This window comes from Panthera uncia, chromosome B4, assembly GCF_023721935.1.
Source record: "Panthera uncia isolate 11264 chromosome B4, Puncia_PCG_1.0, whole genome shotgun sequence".
NCBI classification, from domain to species: domain Eukaryota; kingdom Metazoa; phylum Chordata; class Mammalia; order Carnivora; family Felidae; genus Panthera; species Panthera uncia.
In genome coordinates, this window is record NC_064809.1 from 31229977 (window position 1) to 31255026 (window position 25050).

Consider the following 25050-nt stretch of genomic DNA (forward strand, 5'->3'; position numbering starts at 1 on the left):
AGCAAAGCAAGTTATAATTATGTTGTAAGTGGGAAAAAAACCCCAAGTCATTTATCTACCTTAAGTTTTAATTAAACTCCAAATGTGTATGGAGGTTTACTGGCATTTCTATTGTGCTATTTTCCCACTATTTTTGAAAAAATTTCAGTGAAATATAATTTGGGATGATTGTAAAACTCTGCCTGGTTTTATTTGCCTATATGACTATATCACCTAATAAAATAATTATACTTTGCATTTATGTAAGCATTAAAATAAAAAAATAACAATGTTGCAGTATACATACAAATACAAATGTGGTCAGTGCTATCAAAGAAACTATCAGATCATGAGAGACCTATAGGAAGCAGGTAATATAGGTTAAGGTAGGCCTCACTGAAGAAACTATATTTAAATACCCAAAAGGAGAAGCATTTTCCATGTATTCTTACTGATGCACTCCGAGCAGATACTATTATGTTCATTTTTTGTATGACAACATGGATCAGTGTGGTAAATAACTCTTCCAAGTTTACAAAGCTAACAAGTGGTGAACCAGTTTGGATCTTCAGACTTCCAGAACAGACCTTGTCTCGTTCTGTTTCCACAGAACATTCACACAGAACATTGCTCCACAAAGGTCACCTGAGAAATTAATGCTAATGTTAGATGTTAATGTTAATGTTAATGTTAGATGAGTTACCTATCACAGAATACTACATGCTAGTTATAAAACATACAAAATTAGGTTAGCATCATTTTAAGTAGTCAAAGTGGATTTTTTCTAGAGTATTTATTATTACTCTCATAGGACAATAGAGTGTATTTGCTATGATATAGAACCTTTAATTTCAATATTTATAATTTCTCATCTACGTAAACTTTTTTTGACTCAAGATTTTCACTTAAACAATTCAGGAAGTTCCCTCTATGTACCTTAAAGTAAAAATATTTAATGGCTTAATTCTTTGTGGTCTATGTGTCATAGTTATTGTAACAAGTTTGAAAATGTTCAGTGTTTAAACAGTCATGTTTATATAGGGTTTAATTTTCCTGGGAAAAGTAGAGCAGTGGAGAAGGAACAGTCTCTGACAGTGTGAGACACCAGGCAAGGACACAACTGATTTGCACATTGGGAACACTGGTGTGGTGGTAGGAGAGGAGTGAACCAAATGAGAAAAGTGAAGACATCGGTAGCTTCTTGGAGCTACAGAAAAAGTCCCCCGCTTTATAAGTATGACTTCAAACTTACCTCTATTGCTTGTTCCTTAGGTATATTTGGGATTAGGGACACCTAGCAAAGTGACACATGAAGGTAGGAAGCTCCATTTATAAGAATGTTGTTATTCAGTTAATGCGGTCAGTACTGCAGAGATCTCAATAAGATATATACACAAGCAAGATCACCACCATTTGGGATGCGGAAAAGTTGTTCCACTTTGAAAGCTATCAGGATAGGCATTTGGCTGAATTTCTTATTTCTGTCTTTGTTAGGAAGAAACAAACACCTCTTTGACTTGTGAGGCTTTTCATTGTCTTATTGCCAGTCTGATGAGCTTGCACCATTTGGTTATTTGTATTTCTCCACCTTTGAGGTTCCATTCTAAATGATTATAAACATTGAAAAGGACATTTTATATTATCTTTTAATAACTTATTTTCTAAAGGAATATAATACAGCATAACAATTTTTAATAGGCATATTTCTGGACAAAATAAGGAATAAGAGCCATACATTTCAATCATTCTATTACCCAGGTTTGTTAGAAGGGAAACTCCAGGGGAAAATATATTTATGGATGTTATATGCCTTTTAACTAATATACAGCATAAGCATAATTTGGAACATTGTCTTTCAGAACTTAAGGAAGGGAAGAGGAAGGGAACTAACATTTGCTGAATGCCTACCATGTGCCAGGCACTGTGCTAGACACTTTGACATACATTACAGGGGTTATTGTGAGTATTAAATGAGATAATGTATCCCCATTTTACAGATGAGGAAACTGAACTTGCCCCAAGTCACATGGCTGGTAAGTGGCAGAGCTGGACTAGAATCCAGACTCCAAATCCCGTGCTTTTTCTCCTATACCGTGTTTATAGCTTGCAAAGAGAGGTATGAAGTTAATGACCAAAATTGAGAGTTCTAGGAATTTTCTTTTCCCATGAAATATTGATACTAAACCTAAAACACACTAAAAAATTCATGTCAGGATAGTTGGACATATACTATAGTTAGAACTCATCTGCTTCTCAGGTGCCAGATGACTAGTATCTAAGGGAAGAGTAGGAAATAATGCCACTTTGAATAAATACAGAGCATCTTGTAAGGGCTTCCCATGTCTCAGTGTTAAAGACTTAAAGACTTAGCTATAATAACAGCTAATAATAGTCTTAAAATAATAAGACTGCTTATTTTAAACATTCAAATGACAGTGGGCTTGTGCAAAACCCTGGGAAGTTCAAAATTTTTGTAGTGTATGTGTAAACCCATCAAGCATCCATTATATGCCAAGTAGCATGCTAGATTATAGAGAGTACCAAAGTAAAAAAAACATATCCTTGACTTGTATTTAAAATTTTTATTGCCTTAGAATAAATTAGTATGTAAATATCTTTTTCTTATTATCTTCAGTCATAACTGTCAAGCCCCCACTGATGACTCATTTATTTTCAGAAATAATGTATACAGTGAAGTACTAGAACAAAAAATAATGTGGACACTTTTAGTAGTTAGATGGGACAGAAATTGGCCTTTATAGGAGTACAGAGATAAGACTGTGTCATCAAAGAATGTAAGATGGTTCTTTGAACTGTGATTCTAGGTATCCAATCTACTTTAAATTACCACTGAATTCATACTTCTGGAAACTGAAGTTAACTAAGAGAAAAACTTTTTTTTTTTTGCCACTTGTTTCAACAACAACATTTTTTGACATTTGGATTTTCTCAAAATAAGAGATTCTCTTTGCCCATATCTTTTTAATGTATTTACTAAGATCATAGTTGAATATATGGAATTCATCCATTGACATTTACTCTGTGACCACTAAAAGTGTACCATCGTATAGATTCTTTGGGATATTACAGACATTTCTGAATTCCTACTAATTAATACTAATTCATATTTCTGTCATAAACTGAGCTGCAATCTGATTTTTACTGAAGGAGATAAATATAGAGTATGTCTCAAACATTGTAATAAAACCCAATATATTAGCTGACATCGCAGAACTAATACATCTAAATATATCATCCCCTTCCAAGTTATCATTTTGAAGTGGTATTTTATTTCCCTAGCTATTGGCTCAAAATCTTTTATTAAAAATTTTTTTAATGTTTATTTATTTTTGAGAGAGAGAGACAGAATGTGAGCAGGGGAGGAGCAGAGAGAGAGGGAATCCGAAACAGGCTCCAGGCTCTGACCTGTCAGCACAGAGTCCGACGTGGGGCTCCAACTCACAAACCGTGAGATCATGACCTGAGCCGAAGCCGGACGCTCAACCGACTGAGCCACCCAGGCGCCCCTCAAAATCTTTTAAGCATACTTGCTTTGAACTGCTTTTATCCTCCATGGTACCAAATTTGGTCCTTTGAGGGTGGTTTCAGCTTTTGGAAACAGGCAAAAGTTTAGAACCATTTCTGGTTTTAAGACCAATGAATGAACTTTATTTTTCATGTGTGAAGTATACCTGCCCCCCTTTTTTCCTTTAAAAAAATATATATATATCCTTAAACAAACTTTTATGGATCATATAAGCATTCTGCTCTAACTTTTTGGTATAGTAAATAGCAGATGTATACAAAAGGAGAGAGAGAGTATAATGAACCCCTCTGTACCTTCCTATTAATTTTGTTGCACTTCTCTGTGACCAGTGTGTGTGCAAAAGAACAACCCAGACCAAGGTCTGCATCCACGCTGCCTGCAAATGTCAACATGATGACATGTAAACTTCTCATCCGTCACTGGCTATTGTTCCAGTTTTAGAAAGTCTGTGTAGCCTCCAGCTGTTCTATTGTTTCAACCTTTATTATCCCATAACCTTCTTCCCTGGATGTGGGTAAAGAGAAAAGAGGACAGAACAATGCAATTCTATGCTCCATTCTATCTCCTCTGACAATGAGATTAAAATATAAAAAATCTTTAGTCAGCAGTTTATAACTGTTTATAAAATTATCTTCTTAAACATTTCCAAGCTGTAAGATAATATGGCATAGAATGAGATATCTGTGTATATAGTATTTTAAATAGTCACAAAAACCAATTTAGGATTTTCCCCAAGTTTATTAATAGAGACTTTGCTGGTGATCATTATATTTGTCACAGTTACTATTAATCACCATTGTTTTTCAAATTATAGAAGGAAGGGGCAGTGCAACCTTTTAAATGGTATTTTTGTTAATCTTATGAAGACCGTTAAGTGATCTTCCCCCAAAGCCATTTTTAAAATTTTTTTCTTTATTTTTCACCTAATTCTTAAGCTCTGGGGGGGGGGGGGGGGGGGGCGGGGAACTGGCATTTACCCAAAAGGAGCACACAGATTAGTTTTTGACTGACCCTTTAAATTGGTTGGCTATTTTCAGTGATAATATTCCATTTAAGTGGAAAAAGTCTGTGTCCCTTTGGTGTAAAAGTTCAGTTCTTACTCAATAGTTAGAATACATTTTAATGAAGCATGGAAGTGATGTGTTTTACATTTTGATTGGCATTGGTTCAGGCCAATTTTTGTAGGATTTAATAACTTTAAAAACTCTTTTTCTTGCCTTTAGCTTTGAGACAGCATGAATTTTGTAATATGTCGGAGTGTCAAATTAACTCTGGACAATACCTTCTCAAAGTTGAAACAGTGGTGGTGGAAACATATTTCATCACTTAAATCCATCTGTCTTTTCTAGGAAGCTATGTTTATTGTAGTAGAAAAGCAAATTTTGAGTATAAATTAGGAAACTTGGAGGACTTTTAGTATTCAATCTGAATACTAAGTAAATATTAAGTCTGTCATTTGACTATGATTGTACTATAATTAGAAAACCTTTTAAATGAATACGTAGAAATATATTATTTTCTCAAGAAACCCTCAAAAGACAAAAATTATCATTCCCCAGAGAAACTAGATTTAAGTAGAGCTTTGCTGTTTTGTTTTTTATTTTGTTTTGGTTTTTAAACTGAAAATATAGTAAGCTAGTATTTTCCTTCCAGTACCTCACTCATCTGGTAGTAGGACTTGTATTTAAAGACATTCAGTAACTGTTTCAGGCCTGATATAGGGTACAGGAAGACCTCTTATCTGGAATATTCAGAGAATGGAGATATTCTGCTTAGCTAAAATTTTTGCAGTGGTATGCTAGAACCAGCTCCCACTGGTATGTAGAGTGATTATTAAATTTTCAGGGTTTTTGTAAGCTGGTTGTAAAAAGAGCCATTATTAAAGATTATATATAAAGAAATACATACATATTTAATAAATAAGTTACATTAAAAAACAATGAATACTCAAAACTCATCACTTCTCATAATTTTATCTCTGCTCTTGAGGTTATTTACATGTCTTTTATCTGTATGTGCTACTTACTGTGTATGTCTTCCCATCTCTACATTCCGGGAGGCCACCCTGCTAGCCTGAAATTGGCCATGGTGAAAGTATTTCCGTCATACGCATTGGTAAACAGGTCAGGACTGTTTTCCCCCAGAGAGCTGGTTATTAAACATTTGTCAGCATGCCACTGAGTTTAGGCTAAATGAACTATCAGTTGAAGCACTCTCTACTTTAGCCTTTGATAAACACCTTTCTAAAATGCACTGGGATGTTTTTCCACCTTAAATGTATAGAGCATGCTGAAGATTATTGTTCCAAATTGTTCCAGGTGTCTTTGATACCTCAGACTTCTTTAATGCTCAGAATAATCATCTTAAACATTAGCAAGTTCACCTCTTATGACATGTAAAAAGAAATATGTTATTTCCAGGTCAATTTTATATAAAATATCACATTGTAAATTGTTTATATAAATTTGTAATATTTTGTTTCATTGCAGCAGCCACTGGTGACATGCCAACTTACCAGATCCGAGCTCCTACTACTGCTTTGCCACAGGGAGTAGTGATGGCTGCCTCACCAGGAAGTTTGCACAGTCCCCAGCAACTAGCAGAAGAAGCAACACGCAAACGAGAGCTGAGGCTAATGAAAAACAGGTAGGATGTTTCACTGGGAATCAGGAACCACTTACTGGGCACATAATTTATTGCTGTGGGGCTTTTAAAGAAATTGCTTTTTCTAAGCCATTTCTCCCAAGTTAACTGTTATGTGGCATATTTGGGTTTGTGCTCTGCATGTGATGGTAATTAGATTGTCTTCTAATGAGAGTGCCTAGCCATGAAACCATGGTACATCCTTATGTGTCAAAAGGGTAATGTGTGAAAGATACATTAATGTTTTTAATCATGATGGAAGTACTTTATTACAAATAAAGATTTTTTTTAACTTGGTACTTACTTTGTGAAGTAGGTAATGAGTATAATTTTTTAGTTTCTTTATGGGCAAAATAAATGTGTGAGTTAAGCATTTCTAAACCTTTTAGGGGCACCTGGCTGATTTAGTCATAGAGCCTTCTATTCTTAATCTTGGGGTTACGGGTTCAAGCCCCATGTTGTAGGTAGAATTTACTCAAAAAAAATTAATTAAAAATCTTTTTTCTAAGCCTTTTATATGTAGTTTCCTTCTTTTTAAAAAATTTATTCTTGAGAGAGAGAGAAAGAGAGACAGAGCATGGGCTGGGGAGGGGCAGAGCAAGAGAGGGACACAGAATCTGAAGCAGGCTCCAGGCTCTGAGCTGTCAGCACAGAGCCCGACGCGGGGCTCGAACTCACAAACCGCGAGATCATGACCTGAGCTGAAGTTGGGTGCTTTACCAACTGAGCCACCCAGGCGCCCCTATGTAGTTTCCTTTTATCTAGTTTGTAACTTTGTTGGTTCTCTGTTATACTGAAATACATACTAATTCTGATAAATTTTAGTCAAGTGCAAATACAAAGCAACAAAGAAATAAAATTACTCATAGCCCCATCATCTAGAGATGCCTATTAATGTTATAGTATATGTACTTTCAGTTTATGCTGTCTCCTTTTCTCACTTATTCTTGTACCATGTCTCTGTATTTTTATTTTTTAAACAGGAGTATGTCCTAAAAATGCTGTTTTCCAAAATTCTTTAATTTGACTTGTATATTTCTTGGTTAAGTTTTTATGATGGAAAATGGTGCAAATTAATCTGATTTTCAAAATGAACAGAATAGTCTAAGAGTTCTCTCAGTTAAGTCTTGTTGCCTTATTCCTAATAATGTTCTCATTGTAAGAACACAAAACATTTCAGAGGAGATCATGTGCTTACCTATGACCAGGACCACATGGCGGTAGTTTGTTTAGTAGGCATTATTAGCAAGCTAGTTAATCTAGAAATTGTGGCCTCTGAGCCGCTATGATTCAGAAATAAGTGGTGACTTCCTAACTGTCCTTTGTAACTGAATGTGAACCAGTAGCAGCTATGTTCAGTTTACTAACAGCCCTTAAAATGTCACATTTTTATACATTATAGAACTCCTTAAAGTGGCTTCAGTTCCCAAGCAAATTAATTATCACAGACCACTAGGTGGAGTTTTGTACAGATTATCAGAAATAGGATTATTCAGGTATACACATCTTTCCCAGGGCTTGTTCCAAATTAACTAAGTCATGCTGGATTCATATTTTCTATTGTCAGTGTTTTGCTCAGAAATCCTGAAGGAGCTGAATGGATGGGGCTCACATGGTATCATACATAGTTGTTTTATGGATGGTCTCTAACTCAGATGTGATGGAGGAATATGGATATTATGAAACTGTACTTTCAGAGGTCTCTGGAGCTGTGAACATAATTGCTTGTGTGGTCACAGCAGGAAGTTGTGAAGTTCAATAAGAAATATAAAATGTGATCATAATGCAGACTGTAAAATTATTCATTGGTGTCTTATTTTCCTAAAGAAAATAAAAAGACCTAGAAAGTAGCATTCTTCTTTCCCTTTTGTCATTATTTTATACCTTTATTTTTAGATTAAAAAATTGTGTCAGTAGAACTATCAAAATGAAATTGATGAACTGTTAGGCAGTGGGTTCCTATAAATGTGCCCCACAAGTACCTACACATGCATAAGAAATTTCCCTGGCCAGAAAAATCATGAAATTTTAGGTTTTAAAAAAGTAATCAGCAAATTACAACTATTGGATAGCGTTTGTGTTTGGGCTGTGAATAACCAAGGGAAATGGAGCCCTAACCTTGTAGGTGTTATTTTGATCTTCTATGGCTGGTCCAGAGATATGTACAGCCAGAACAAAAGCTGAGCAGTGTCATCAGGGATCCAGGTTTCTCCTCCCTGCTCTGTCATCTTCAGCACTGACATTTGTTCTTATCATCACAACATGGCTGCCACATATCTAGGCATTTCATCAGGCGGGAAGAAGGGTAAAGGGCTAGAGCCCAAAACTGGGGCTGGCTGAGTCTAACCTTTCTGAAAACTTCTCCTGGAAGACCCTCCCAGCATCTTTCTTTCCTTTTTTTTTTTTTTTTTTTTAATGTTTTATTATTTATTTTTGAGAGAGAGCATCCACGTGAGTGGGGAGGGGCAGAGAGAGAAGGAGACAGAATCTGAGGAAGGCTCCAGGCTCTGAGCTGTTAGCACAGAGCCCGATTTGGGCTCAAATGCATGAACAGTGAGATAATGACCTGAGCCAAAGTTGGACACTTAACTGACTGAACCACCCAGGTACACCAGCCCCCCTACCCCCCTGCATCTTTCACCCACATTTCCTTGGTTAGAAATAGCTAATAGAATCCCTAGCTCCAAGGGATTCTGAGAAGGATCTATTCTAGCTTTCCAGATCTCAACTTCAGAGCAGGACAAGGGAAAAGCAGATGATCAATGGCTAATAGGTTGCTCACTTGAGCAAGTACCATAGGTAGGTTTTAAGTGCTTCATTTCTACTGTTTCTTTCTTTAACTCTCATGTAACTTTCACATAAGAAAGGGTGTGGTTATGATCCTTACTTTACAGAAGAGGAACTCAGGTTCAGAGAGGTTAAGTAGTAAGTTGTAGCATCCTGCACTGGACAGAACCTGGGTATGCGATCAGGCAGTCTTTATTCCAGAGCCTGCCCGCTGTACTATACCAGAGTCATCTCAGAAAGACCTCAGAGTAAGCTTCAGATTTAACTTCATGGAACGTATGTAGGTTTTACTTATTAACCTGAAAGACCTCTTATACATTTCCTTTTTTATTCTTTGGCTGGCATTTATGATAGATATGATAGATATTTCTCCCAGTCCAGTGACAGTTTGTGTTTCTTTACAGCCGTGTCAACATTTCCTCTTTGCTATGTATTTCCTCTTCATGCTGAGGATATATCCAAATAAATGCACGGCCTGAAAACTGAGCTAACTATTAATAGAAGAAACAGGTGTTTTCCATAGCTGGGAAATACTTAGGAATGTACCATCTACTGGTGTGATCATTTAAAGCTTTGTGTTTGGAACATTTTCACTGGTAACATGCGCCTGCACCCACATGAGATATGAATTATGATATTTATGACAAATAGTATACTTTGGTAAAGAAAATGAAAAAAATAAATATTTCACAACACTGCTATTAGATATTTCAAATTTCATTTAATGGTAACTTGCTTTGTAAAATGACTATCTCCCTTCCAAATCTAGAATTTAATATAATGATCCAATCATGAAAATCTTGGTATTAATAAATGTATTTTAGTTCCTTTATAGAAAAGTTTAATTATGTTCTCAAACTGGCAAATTTATGAGCGTGCTTGGATTTATTCTCAATTTTTCCCGATGTATCATTTAGATTAAATAAATCTGTATTAAACAGATTCAGTTCACTTTTTACATTTTTTTGTTGTTGTTGTTGTTAACTAGTTGAGAAGTCTGAGAGCTTTGTGAGTTCACAGGGTGAGGGCATTGTTCTTGGCTAGGAAGTAGGAGTTGATCTTTTCCTGCAGTTCACTGGGATTTCAAGGTCTTTTTTCTGCTGATACTGGGTCCCACGGAGAAAACACAGATAACAAGTTGTTAGTGAGAGTAAACCATCCTAAAAATACAGCAGAATTGGCCAAATCTATTGTGCACATCACTCCTGGTTCAGAATTGGGGCACTGTGAGTCGGCATTATAGTAACTGGTGTTCAGCCATCCAACACAGCTTTTGTTAATATATGTGTGAGTTATCTGTTTCAGTGTAGGCTTTTTTGATATGAAGCACACCCCAAAGGCAGTTATTTTCAGTTGACTACTCCAAAATAACACTGTTATCAGAGGGTGCATTCTACAGAGGACTTAAATGATGTGGTTGCCACCCCCTCCCACCCTAAAAATCAGGAGAAAGAGAAAAATGTTGGCTGTATTTATTCTTTTTTGGTGGGGCTATACATGAAAATGACTAGCTCATCTGTTTGTGTTTGTTGCTTTGGCTGGTCTGTCCTTTGGGCATGCCTACAGTGCTTCAACAATCTGTATATTGGGTTATTAATGCACTTGATTAGAAAACAGTCTTGAAATACACTTTTGGGTTATATAGTAGCTTCCTTTCCAAAATTTTAATTGTGGTGCTTTGACTTCATGGCTTTAAATTATCTGAATTACTGAGTGTTGTATTATGTACCCTCCCTTCTTCTCTTCCTTAATTTTCAAAAGCAGAGTCCATTTCATTTTGGTTCATGAAAATGTACATGACTTGCTTCCTGTTGTCTGTATCCAGGTTGTTTTCTAGCCAATAAACTGCTTCTTGCAGTCGTGGTTGAGCTTATTTGTTTTACTGGTATTTAGTCTTGAAGAATCAAAATCTCCAATAATGACATTTCAAGTTTCTGAGGATTAATTTTTTCCAGTATTTTTGATCAAATAAAGTTAATTCATTGTGATGGAATATGTGGCTTTTGGTGGACAAAAATAACGAAGAGACTTAAAAGGATCTGTAAGTGTTTTTGTAGAATTTCCACTTGGGAATGTGGTCCTATTGTTTTAGGTTACTGAAAACCATTCTGGTCACTGTGATCATGGAATGTGTGCCCTAAGAAAACACCATGTACAACGAATGATGGGCAAATTGTGCTCTCAAGTTGGTCCTGTTGTTTTAAAGTAATCTTATAAAAGGCATGTGCTTGGTTACATTTGTTGTGTGGCTTTGTATAAACCTTACCTAGGATTGATTGGCTGTTGAGTTTGGGGGGCAGAAGTTCATTTGAGCTGGTCTGAATTGTGCTGGGAAGTTGTTCCTGTAGTCATTTGCCTTGTGTTGGTTCCAGGGAAGCTGCCCGGGAGTGTCGCAGGAAGAAGAAAGAATATGTCAAATGTCTTGAAAATCGTGTGGCTGTGCTTGAAAACCAAAACAAGACTCTCATTGAGGAACTCAAGGCCCTCAAAGATCTTTATTGCCATAAAGCAGAGTAACTGTCTTTGACTTGGACCTTGTTTACTATGAACTCTAATCAAGGCAGGAGATGCAGCAATTCTACTAATTGCCATGTGGACTTGTGGAAGGGACACTTGTGACCCTTAAGAATCCAGTTTGGCTTAGTGTTTGACATTGAATTGGGAACGCTGTTCCAAGATTTGGAATGCAGCCATGATCACATTTAGCAAGCTTACTTCAGCCTGCTTGTCAATAGCATGCAAAAAAGTGTTTTGTTTCCCCCTTTGCTTCTACTTTTTTTCAGGGAAGCTGCTAAAGAATGTCGACGTCGAAAGAAAGAATATGTAAAATGTCTGGAGAGTCGAGTTGCAGTGCTGGAGGTTCAGAACAAGAAGCTCATAGAGGAACTTGAAACTTTGAAAGACATTTGCTCTCCCAAAACAGATTAGTAGAAATATTTAACTATGAACTGATTACAACATGTACAGTTGCTTTTGAAGGCAATACAATATATAGCCAGCAAGAATTACGGCTTTTTTCCTTTGTATCATTCATCATATTCTCTAACCTCTGACATTCCTAAAATGCCTCACTGTACGTAGTTAACTATTAGCTATAACTTCAATTTTTTAAAAAGAGACAGCTGTAAAAAATGTATGTAACATTCTTAAAATGCAATATTTGTAAGACTTGTTCCATTGCCACATATTTGCAGTTCCTAACCTCTGTGTCATGAATAGTGTCCTATGCAATAAAATTTTTTTGCAGGTCTTTAAAAATCATTTTAGGGAAGGATGATCAAGATAATGCATCCAGCAGTACAGTAAAAGCAAACCACAAACAAACAAAAAAATACCTCAGGAAAGAATTGAAAGAAAAAATTGAAAGAATCTAATGATATGCCTCTATGAAAATAATAGCCTATAAATGAATTTATGGCATTTGCAGATTTTTATATTACTTGCTTTGTAAAGAAAATATTGTATTGCTGTCCTTGAATGCCATAGTTGAAGAGAGTTTTTAATAGAACCATGTTGGTTACACTTTGTAGTGTGTGGTGCTCATTTAACTATCTGAACCTTTACTACAGTTTTTACTCTATTGTGTAATATAAAAGATCTTGCAGAAAAGTTCTTAGTGTCGGTTTGAATGAATGAGCCTAATGAAAGTTATGACAAATTTTTAATATTTGGAACGTGTTAAAAGTTGACGTTAAAAATGTATCTGCATAGCTTCACGTGTGTGGAAGCCTGTTTCTACACTGGGTCATGCTCTTTGCAGATGCCCTTTGCGCCATCTCATCAGTAGGATGGCCCCAGAGCTGTTACACAGAAGAGTGGCTGCTGGAGATTCAGGTTGTGTGATGGAGTAGGCCTTTCTGCAGATAGTCTGGAAATCTCCTGTTGACGGCCCCTGGTTGTGAGTTTGAGCTAACAGCCATAGGAGTTTTAAAGTAAAAACCAAAACAACCCAGGATTTTATTTTCCCTTTCAAAACATCTTGAAATCTACACCAGGTCAAAGATTTTTTTGTCAGCACATCCAGATGAAGTTCACTACCAGCGTTATTACTGGTATTTACATTTCGTTCTGTTTTTATAATAAAAACCTTCAAGGTATAAGCCCGAAGCCCTACTGGTAAGATGCTCTGTCATCTCTCCTTCACTCCTGAGACATTTGTTGAATGCCTACCATGTGCTAGACTCTGCTCTGTGTTCTCTCATAACTTGTGATTTGTTCAGGGTGTGCCCCCCCCGCCAACCCCTACTTTCAATAGTGGAACCTGGTCAGTATGTCAGGGAGGTACAGAAACAGGAGGTCATTTGTATCGTGTCTAACTGCTGTACCCCCAGCCCCCACCAGCCATAATTCTTTCCCTTATCTGTAACTCCCAGAGGTAGGGCCTGCCATTTGGGCCTTTCTTTAGAAAGACTTACCTACCTTCAGAATCTGAGCTCCGAATCTCTTTTATCTCAATTTTTGTCTTTTCTTCTACAGAGAAGTAAGATGAGGAAAGAAGACAAGGAAGAAAAGAGGAAAGGAAAATCCCAAGTTTCAGGTGAAAGAAAATGGGGCTTCATATTCAGTCAGTCGCTGTAAATCAAATGTGTGCTCAGTGTGGAGCTGAGAGGGAGACACAAGGATCAGCAGACAAGATGTAAAAAAGTTAGAGGCAGTAAATGCCATATGTTAGAATTACAGACAGATGTAGGCAAGGATTAAATAAGAAACTATCATGGAGGAGGCAGATTTTGAACTGGGTCTGAAGTACGTGATAGTGTGGGGGAGGAGGGTATTCGGGACGGGGCATGCAGCGCATGCGCTATACTCCAAGGAGCTTGAATTTAGAACGTTACTTCTCACACAAGAGTTTAGTTTCCAAGAGAGGGAAAGCCTGTGCATGTGTTCCTGTGTGGTCTCTGCGCTATAAAATAGCTTGTTATTTCAGAGGAAGGAGATTGCATCTGATTACTTGGGGCCACAAAAAGCAGGTGTCTCCTCATTCCCCAGTGGTTTAAACTAGGAGGAGATATTATGCCCTCCCCAAACAAGAAGTGCAGAGGTAGGAAATCCCATGCTTGTTTAATTTAGTGACTTAACAATGGCCTCACGACCAGATCATTGCTCCCTGTTTTGGCTGGTTCCCCCAATCTCAATATTGCTGCTACAGATGCAGGCACCAGAGAGGGGACAAGTGGCACACCCCATTCTTCTGTCCTGTTTTAAGAGCAAAGAAGACTTGCACACCAGACCTTCAGCAGCAGATTCCCTCGAGTTTTACCAGCTAGATTTTCACCAGAACCTCCCTCCATAACCAATCACTGGCAAGAGGAGTGGATTACTAGTGAAGATTCTACCCTTGGGGCCGAGGGGGTTTCAGGCTTCTATGAAGCATATGGCCATCAGTGTTGGATCAAACTGGGGCTCTGGGAGAATGGTGTGTGGGCAGCTGACAACGTAAGGAAGACGCATGAGTGCTTCAACTGTCCAGGAAGTTAAGTGGCGGTTGTTAAGAGGGGACTTGGGCCAAGCTCTCAGAGGTGTGTGGGAACTTTTAATTCTTACTTCTCCAGTGTGTCCCTGAAACAAAAACTTGTGCTACTAAAAATACAGTTTGATAGCTCTCCATTCGGCCTTCAACAGATACTGACTACAACCTCTCGCTAAACAGCGAGCAGCGAATTGGAAGCTGCATGGATATTGTACACCTTGTAGAACAGTGTTGCATAGAATCCACAGCTGTCATTGCATTTGTGTCTCTTTTTTTTTCTCCTATAATTTTCAGAATCTGGACTTATGCATGTAGAAATTACCGATCGTGAATTGTGGGATTACGCCTCCTTTTCAGATTTAACTAGGTAGTTCTGGATGTTAAATCATTTGAAGCGAGAAAATAAAGGAAATGAATTTCTGCCGCATATTTAAATGTGTTTCAGCTCTAGGCTTGCTTGAAGGAGGACCTTTCACATCAGCAACCACACTTATAGGTTTTCTTCATTATATTCTTCTTAATGTCCAGTACGGTCTGTTTCCTACATGCTGAAAGTACACTTTGAAAACAAATGAGGACTTGTGAAACCAACACAGTTTTTCTAGTCTACAACCAAAAGAATGAAGCAATTTGGACACGTGTGAGCTAAGCAGAGTTGCAAGCCAGCCGGCTAGCCATGATGCACTGATTTTCCTGTTTTATAGTATGTACCAAGGTTTTCAGGAACTTAAATGTGGCTCATCTTTTCTAAGGTCGTCCCAAAGACACAGGCCTGATTCTGAACTACTTGAGCATGGTATATTTCAATATTCTATATAAATCCATTTTATCATAGCTACGTTTCATATTTATGCATTTTAGAATTCCAAATGTATTTTAGTGCAAAGCATTTTTAACACGTTTGTTCTTCAAAGATCCATTTTGCCATGGGGTGCTGTGTGACAGCTTACAATGAGATTTAAGATATTTCTTTTCAGGGCCATCTTCTTTACACATCCACACATAATTAATTCCATCAGGGATGGAAAATGATGAGTAAAAGGAGAAAGCTAACCTTGTTATATAACTTTGTTATACTAGATTATACTTGCTCAAATAAAGTGCGGCCCTTGTTATTTCCAAGCCAGTCTTAATTTTCAAAAGGATGCCGAGTTTTTTTCAGATTTCTTTATCAGAAAAATATTTGGGAAAAGAGCATCGAAAAGCTGAGCCAGCATGGGTTATTTGGAGTACACACACACACACACACGCACACACACACACACACACACACACACTTCATTCACTCTCTGTTCTTTCTTTTAATTCAGGTCTTTGCCTTCCCTGGGCAGTAGAATAGAACTGGACATAAAGCCCTGCTCTAAATCTACAGTAGGTATTCCTTTGATTCCTCTGTGCAGAAACCAGTCAAAACCTGAAATAATTCTGAACCAGAAAGATTTTCCTTTTCTTTGTCCCACCTCCCATGGGGTCTGTCCATCACCTCCCAGTTGTGGGGGTGCATAGGCAGGGTAGCAACCACGGGCACTCAGATACTCTGAAGGGCATGTGAGGCTGGACTTTCAGCTTCCCAACTCTCATGAGGGGAAGACATATGCTCTTCTAAGTTACAAATTGACTTTTTACTTTTCAAAAATTAGCATGTTAAAGAACATTTTTTAATGTAGGTAACACATATTTGAGGTTCAAATTTCAAGAGCTACAATGGCATATGGTGAAAAGTCAGTCTCCTGTCCCTGATTTGATGCCACCTCCTGGGAGGGCAACCACTATTACCAGTTTCTTTTTTGTGAAAGAGATACCTTTAATTCATCGATCATGCCACCTGCTTCCTTAAATTATTATCCCATCGTCAGAGCTGTGTGATCTGGAGTTTCTGGAAAGAGATATAGAGAGTCAGCACGTTCATTCATTCCTTCAAGTCAACAAGTGAGGTTGCATTAGTAAGAGTAAGTCCAGAAGGAGAGAGGACCAGGGGCTGTGACAACCATGTGACTTCATGGACTTTTTTGTTGTTGTTGGACTTTCTTCAGTCATGTGCTGAGTTCTATGGATGCTATAACCATGCGGCTGTCATCAAAAATAATTGCTGCCATTTACAGAGTGCTTACTCTGTGCCAGGCACCAAACAATGTGCCATATAGGGCTTATCACAGCTAATTCTCATAACCCAACAAGTGTTGGTGCTTTTATTGTCATCCCCAGTTGGCAGATGAAGAAACAGGCTTGAAGACAAGGGCAAGTAACTTGCCCAAGGTTCCATAGCTGTCAGAGCTCAAGATCAAGAGCAGAACCAGGCAAGGGGAGGGGCGCCTGCATAGCTCAGTCAGTTGAGTGTCAGACTTCGGCTCAGGCCATGATCTTGCAGTTCATGAGTTCAAGCTCTGTGCAAGCTCTGTGCTGACAACTCTGAGCCTGGAGCCTGCTTCAAATTCTTTGTCTCCCTCTCTCTCTCCATCTCCCCCCCTCGCACTCTGTCTCTGTTTCTCTCTCTCTCAAAAATAAATAAACATTAAAAAAAAAAAAGAAATAAAAAAATGAAAGAACCAGGCAAGGGACACAATGCCTCTGCCTCAGGGCTCTGACCAGCCTGGATCAACTGTAGGAGAGGGACCATAAGAAGTGCATGCTGGCCAAGCAGGTGATGGCTGCTGTGGTGATAGTTCTGTGGTTCCAAGTGGTTAGATCTAGAAATCTCCAAACTTTTTATTTCCTAATGAGCGAAAGCATTTATTAGTTTCTCTGGTTTCTAAAATCCCTGATTTTGATCAGAAGAAAATGACTCTGTAGTTTAACTGGCTATTGGCACATCACATCAACAGTTGTACTCATTGAAGTCAAATCATCAAGGTGAAAGAAGTCCCGAAAGTGTACAGTTGACCCTTAAACAATATGGTTTGAAGTTCATGGGTCCACTTGTACATGATTATTTTATGGTACAAAACTGTAAATGTGTTTTATGATCTTCTTAACATTTTCTTCATCTAGCTTAGTTTATTGTAAGAATACAGTACACAATATATAAAATGTGTTAATTGACTGTTATCATTAAGTCTTCTGGTCAATAGTAGGCTATTAAAGTTTTGCGGGGGGGTCAAAAGGGTTGGATTTTTACAGCAGGGAAGGGGATGTCAGCACCCCAACCCCTGCATTGTTCAAGGATCAACTGTAGTTTACTCCTTTAATTTTATAGACCAGAAAGCCAAATTTCAGGTTAATTTACTTAACTACTGATAGCTCTTGGCCATGGAGAGACCAGAATACTCAGACCTTTTAACTAGTATAGTAATCTATATTACCATGATGCCTTGATTTTTTTTTTTTTTTTTTTTGCCCCTGTGGTCTGATGAGAGGGAAGCTCATGAAGGAATGCCTTGTCGCTCACTGTAGGAAAGTCCTGCTGGTCTCTGGGAAACAGTGGGAGGATGCAGGGACCCTGTCAGGTCTGTCGTGGCCTACTACTTTATGAGGACATTTGACATACGGTGTAAGGGTCTCTAGAACAAATAGCTCTCAACAAGGCTTAACACCAAACAAGTGTTTGATGAGCTCTGGAAAGCACGGACTTATGGCAGACCAGTGTCGGTTTGACTTAGGAATAAACTTTAAAATTCTTACGTTTTAGGGGCGCCTGGGTGGCTCAGTCAGTTGGGTATCTGATTTCAGCTCAGGTCATGATCTCGCAGTTTATGGGTTTGAGACACGCATAGGCTCTGTGCTGACAGCGGAGCCTGAAGCCTGCTTCAGATTCTGTGTCTCTCTCTATCTCTCTGCCTGTCCCCTGCTCATGCTCTGTCTCTCTCTCTCTCTCTCAAAGATTAACATTTAAAAAAATGTAAAATTCCTACCTTTTAAACACAGTAACTATTGGTACACTTTTGAGGAAGTAAGTAGCCTAATAGGGAAGCTATTAAAAATCAGCTTTTTAGATAAAGGATAACATGACTGTACCTATATGTTTATTGTTTGGCATTCCATATATCTAGAATTTTTATTTAGTAGGTATGAGCATTTCTATTTTTACCCAGTTGCACTCCTGTTTCTGAAGCACATTAAATTTTGGAGAACACACTCTGGGGTCAGGCCTCACCCAGTTTTCCCCTAAGTCATGGATGGTTGCACCCATCCAATATTTACTGAGCATACAAGACTATTTAGTGTTATAGCCACAGCCCAACATGATGCATGTGCCATTTCTGTAACTTCTTATTCTGTTTTAAACATTCTTAGTCTATGAAGGCTTAAAAACTGATGGGTAAATAAGTGATTTTAAAATGAATCATTTTGCAGCAAAATTGCTGATTTTGTTTGAATTGCTTATAATTAGTTATTTTAGGTGGTTAGAACATAATGGAAAATGAGATCAATGTTGAAGAGTCTTGCCCCCCATACTATGTGTGGGTGTCACTCAGTTGTGGCCATGGATAGCATTTTAATTCTTATCTTAACCTGTTATCAGACTGTGGGGTTCCAAAGGATCGGGGGGCATGATCATATCACTAGAAATTATTGACAATACTGGGAAAGTACATCTTTCATTCACTGTGGGAGAGAAGTGATATTTTCAAGCTTAAAAAATGTAGTATATCTTGTTGCTTAGTAGATGTCAAGATCAGCATTTGTTTTGTTATCTTAGCTTGAAAGTTCAAAAAAATGTGATTGGAGATTAAGGCACTGATGATATTTGGCAATTGCTTAGAAGTTACATTAGTGACAGAGTAGTGCTATGCCTTTGAACAACTGAAATTCAGGGACTTTTGATGTGATATATGAAATTAGGAATAATAGCAGAATGTTAGAAATTCCAGATTTTGTAACATTAATCCATTTCAATATGAATTTTTAAAAAGTAAATACACAGATTTTTTTTTCACATACAAAAATGTTTTAAAATACACAGGCATGTATGCTACTTTGATCAGCCAGAATTCTTACTATCCTTTTTCTCACTTAGCTCATAGTGTTAAAAATAACACATTTGCTGCCACTAAGATTGCAGCTTTTAGACAATGCAAAATATATATATATATTTTCAGGCATAGTATAGGTCTGTATTATTTGCATGGTTTCATTTATCCTTTTATTGAGATGTCTGAATTGATACTACCCAGCTGGATTTTGTTGGGAATTTAGACCCTGAAGGGCAGAACACAAATCTCTTTTATCAAGGGTACATAACATGCCTGACCCATTAATCTTTCAAGTCAAGAGACATGACTTACGTCATTAAATGCCTGGTTGCTCTTGCTCCAGAAATACTTATAGGATCATGCAGTTTGGGGGAGGGCAGGGGAAGTTGGCAGACCAGTGCTTAGTAACTGGAGCTCCCAGCATAATGGTAGAGAGTGAAAAAGACTGGGTTGCCGTGGATTGCAGAACAGCTAGGGGCCCCTTCCACTGCTGGCATAGACTTCATTCACCAAAGCACATTAGGACTCCATGTGTAATTTTTCAGTCATAAGGCATTTTCACCTTAACTAATTACTTGAATATTTCTTCCAGAGCATTTAGCATCCCAAGCATCGTTGTCTCATGACTTACTTTACGGTTATTGAATCAGACAGTGGTTATCTGTGTTTTTCAAATCTGCCCTGGATAGAAAGAACTACAGAAACAACAAAAATCCCCAATGTTACAGATCATATAAATTGCAGAATGAATAACGGATGTGATTTTGTTTAAAAAAACGCTTATTTTTGAGAGAGAGGAGAGAGAGAGAGACAGAGAGAGGGCATGAGCAGGGGAGGGGCAGAGAGAGAGGGAGACAAAGAATCCGAAACAGGCTCCAGGCTCCAAGCTGTCAGCACAGATCCTGATGCAGGGTTCTAACCCACAAACTGTGAGATCATGACCTGAGTCAAAGTTGGATACCCAACTGACTGAGCCAGCCAGGTGCCCTGGACATTTGTTTGAATCTAGGGTCTATGGCTGAGAGCCCACAAGACCTGGTTCTAGTCCTAACTGTTCAATTAACCACCTTTGTCACTTTGGCCAGATCACTTAACATGTCACTTAACCTCTGTCTTCTCTACTTTGACCTTGACATTTGGTGATACTGTGAAGGAAACAGTTGATCCTCAAATTTCTGAGAAAAGTTAATGTAAGTATCATCTCATCAGATCCTATTTTTTCTTATCTCTGTGAACAGTTTCTGGATTCCTGGTACTCAATCATTAATCCAAGAAATTGTCATTCACGTTGCTTTTAGTATTAACCAGAATTCAAAAGCAAAAAGCCCTTAGATTGAAACTGACCTCATGATGAAGGCAGGGCATCTATTTTGATTTGGGAAACCTAGGTTAATATTTTGACACTTGAAAACTTTATTTGGACAAACCTTATTTCCTTTACTTGTAAATCTGCTTAAAATGTGAGAGAAAAATTTCCAGCTCACAAGTTTCCTCCGCCCTTAATCATAACAGGGCTGCACTGAGCAAAAGGAAGTTTTAGCCCAGAAATAGTTGTGGTTTTCAATGTGTATTAGGTTTACCTTCCTATAATCCAATGTATTTTATGTTTTCAGAAGATCTATGGAGGTAATGAGAGAGACCGTACTCCTTTTAAAAGATTTCTTCATATTACCTAGTTACTTGAAAAGTTCACTGGTTAATGTTTGTCTAACTTAAAGGGAATTAGACCATTTTAAAAATTCCCCTTTAAAATGTACAATGTAAGATAAAATAGTTGTAAAAAGTCAAAGTTTATATGTTTACTACAATGTATAAGTAGTCCAAAACTAGTTTTAATGATTTTGTTATTTTCAGTAAGAATGAATAGCTTATTCAAAACTATTGTGGCTTGAAGTTAGTTTTATTTATTGTATATACCATGAATAAAATGATTTGATAGCTTCAATCATTGTAGATCTGTATAAGACAACATTTGAAAATGTTTCCTGGGGCGCATGGGTAACTCGGTTAAGTGTCTGACTTTGCTCATGTCATAATCTTGTAGTTTGTTGAGTTTGACCCCTGCGTCAGGCTCTGTGCTGACAACTCAGAGCCTGGAACCTACTTCAGATTCTGTGTCTCCCTCTCTCTCTGCCCTCCCTGGCTTGCACTCTCTCTCTCAAAAATAAATAAGCATTAAAAAAAACTTAAGAAAATGTTTCCTTATTCCTGATGCCTAACTCTTTGATAACTTCAAGCACCTGAGAGCCAGAACAAAGGCATTTCTGTAGTGAAAGACAGCTATATCTAGCAGTTGCTGGCTTCTTCTTAGAAAATTAGGTTTATGGAAAAATCCTTCATGGCTGACTTTGCTGACATTCTGTGGTCATAGGAAGCATTGCAACTTATTTGTTGCATGTAACTTTCTTGAGGTATAATTTACATTCCATAAAACTCACCTGTTTTAAGTATACAATTCAATGATTTTGTGCAAATTTGCTAAATTGTGCAATCATCACCACTATCCAGATTTGGAACACTTTCACACTCCAATAAGTGTTTCACATTCCAATAGTCAACTAATTTGGTTTTATTTTGTTTGCTGTGATACAGAAATGGTTAAGTAGGTTTTGTAATTTGAAATGCCTGGAAATTTCAAAATAACTAGAAAAGAATTCTATTCCTGAAGTTTTTGTTTTTTTTTGTATTTCTTCAGCTAGCATCTAGGCTTTGAGCCACACTTAGAAAAAAAATCAGAATTATTACATCTTTGGTTGAGTACATTTCACACAATCAGGTGAAGACTACACTCAGAAATTAAAAGATCCATTGTTATTAAGCCTATTAAGGGATTAAACATGTATTTTTAAAGTATTATGATTTTACTGATATCCTATTTGCCACTCAAGGATTTGTTTATAATTGAAGGCTTATCCAAATCAAAGGACCTTACACCCTGTACGAGCTGTTAGGGATCAGAGGCATAAACACTGCCTCTGTTTTTGCAAAGCTTATTTGTCATTTCTGTTGATCTGGTCCTGAGAAGCTTGGTTTCTATCAATAGAACATTAAACTAAAAATCCATCAACCTTTGCTCCCTCACCTCCTCACCCCTCGATGGACTCTGAAGTACCTCAACACATTGTAAGGTTAAAAAAAAGGGAGAAGAAATGGAATAGATATTGGGACTTAAGGCAAAATTTTCACTGATGAAATTATATATTTTTATAGAGGTGTCTTGACCCTATTTGAATAATTGTGAATCCTGGCGCTTAATTCTTATTTTTGATCTTGATACTTTAGAAAAACAGGAAAGAATATAATGTAGTATATGGTTATCTTGGGTTTCATGATCAAGACTGGAATTGTTGATTGTACACATCAAGCTCTTCATCCTATTCTGTACATTCCATCTCCACTAGAAATTTTGTGTGCGTTAATAGTAGGAATACCATGTAAATTTGAGACTCAGAACTGGCACTGACTCCTCTGTGCCTAGAGAGGTTCACCAACCAAGACACTGTGTGTCTTTGGGCTTTGTGTCTTATCGGTGGATACAAAGAGAACACCACGTTCCAGTTACAATACTGACAGGTCATTGTGTGCGTTTCAAGACGTATCTATAGGTGGCCTGATTAACGATATGTGGATAGTTTATGTACTTCTGATGTCCTGAAAAGGGTGTACAATGGGCAGCACAGGTCTTTGTGCACCTGGAAACTCCTCTAGGTTACCAGGATGGTTTCCTGGGCAGTGAGAGGCATCCATTTCCAGTTGCTCTGCCCTAGATCCTCCAAAAGGAAAATGTGTGTGTGTGTGTGTGTGTGTGTGTGTAACTCTGTGGTAGTAGTATCCATGTATACATTCAGGGCATGAACAGTTGCAGAAATAAGGGAATGCACCTGATGTCTTGCTCACGTTTTGGAGTTCTTCCTGTTATCTCTGACAGTGGGTACAGCTGGAAATAAACTAGAATCTAGTCAGAAGTTTCTCATCATGGTGGCTGTCAAACCAACCTGCCTTGGTGCCAGAGATTGGGAAAGAATTACAGACCAATTTAGGTTTTTAATATGGAAGCCAAAATCTTGAATAAACTATTTGCAAATATAGTTTAACAGTACTTTTAAAGAATAATAGAGACCAGCTAAGTGGAGTTCATCTCAGGAATGTAAAAATGATTCAGTATTAATAAATCTATGAATATAGTTCACATATTTATTAAAAAGGAGAAAATATCTCTACAGATGCCAAAAATTTTTACTACTTTCAGCACCCGTTTCTGATTTAAAAAATCTATAGTAGAAAGGTTTGTATGATTTTAAATATGTGTGTGTCAAAGCACCAGTTAACATCATATTTGATGCTGAGGACAACAGATCAATAAAGGAAAACAAACAAGAGATGAAACTGACCACTCTGATTTTTCCTTTGACCCCTCTTTCCTCATAAAATCTTATCTTATTTTCATTTTGTCTTCTATTTTCCCCAGTCTCCATTTATTGCTATAATCACCACTGGTTGATTTCCACTGCTCTGCCTTCTTCTCTAGCAAAGAGCAACCAAGATGGTGAGTGGAAAGCAGCATCTTCTGTTTTTGAGGAAAACTTAGCCCTGGGCTCCTATGTATCTTTTTGACTTGTCTCTCTTTTGTTGGGAGTATTAAGGTGATTTTTATGGGATTTCCCCCCCACTCACCTACCTTCCTCTTATACTGCTCCTGGGGGTGGGAACTGGGATGAATTAGAAGCATCTAGAACCCTGCTCAGTCAAGAAGATAGTGGGAATCTGCTGTTTTTCTCTCTTGTTGATGAGTTTTTAAAGATTATAAGTGTGACACCCCCTCCCCCCCATACACACCTTTTTTATTGCTACAGCATCATTTTGCTTTTAATCTCCCCATTTTTGTAATCATTAATTTGGGGGAGATATTATCTTTTCTGAACTCTCTCTCCATTTTACACTCAAGGTCCAGAGTGGACATATAATTTAAAAAGAGAAATTGGCAACTTTCATGGGAAAGTGAAGGATCTGTGGCAATCATGTTTGGATTAAGACCATATTCTATTTTATCTATAAAATGGGAACCCCTGGAGCCTGCAGTATCAGGTTGGGTATGATCCTGGCTATTAGCAAGTGGGGAAACTCATCTGAGGTGAGAAGATACCAGAAACCAGGTATGTTACTGTGGAATGCAGGCCAGGAACTAGATAGGGACTTTTTTTGTCCATCTTTGGAACTTGCCACAAAATGTTGCAGCAATGGGAGCCTCAGAGGCAGAGAGCAAGAGAGATTTAAGAAAGAATTTATGGAGTCACACCTTCAGTAGTGGATTGGGTGGATTTAGTGCTGTCAACCCACTGGTTGACACAGGAAGTGTTCCTGTGGCAGAATGCTTGGAAACATTCAGAGGGAGACTCGGCAGTAAAGTGTGTTGTCAGGAATCATATGTCAGATTTCTAAACACACACTGACAGGAGGAAAGACCTCTGCATATGTACTAAATCAGAAAGACTTGTGCCACAAGCACAGGGCAGATGTGGAGCTACTGGAAGCAGTCTGTGAAATTGGGCTCTATTGGACCAAGTTACCAGGAAAGCAGAGCACTACTGAGGAAACAGAGGCCCTGATTCTATCTGGTAAGGAAGCTAAGTTCAAGAGGAAGAGAGGAAAGAAACCACATCGAGAGTCTTCTGGGACCAATAGAGTGGTTAGATGTGAACAGTGGAGTGGAAGCA

At 37.8% G+C, this 25050-nt stretch overlaps 1 protein-coding gene across 25 annotated transcripts in view; it reads left to right on the plus strand.

Moving 5' to 3' along the window:
* CREM (cAMP responsive element modulator) overlaps nt 1-12478 on the plus strand; it is a 72054-nt gene extending 59576 nt beyond the window's left edge. For 9 of the 25 annotated variants that reach the window (XM_049626977.1, XM_049626986.1, XM_049626980.1 and 6 more), the window contains 3 exons: nt 1977-2012; nt 6016-6172; nt 11740-12478. In XM_049626977.1, the coding sequence (XP_049482934.1) occupies nt 1977-2012; nt 6016-6172; nt 11740-11884 (338 nt within the window). In that variant the 3' untranslated portion in view covers nt 11885-12478. Of the gene's footprint in view, nt 1-1976; nt 2013-6015; nt 6173-11328 lie in introns of all 25 variants that reach the window. The other 16 variants (XM_049626983.1, XM_049626991.1, XM_049626989.1 and 13 more) reach the window with 3 other exon arrangements.
* The last annotated feature ends 12572 nt before the right edge of the window (nt 12479-25050 follow it).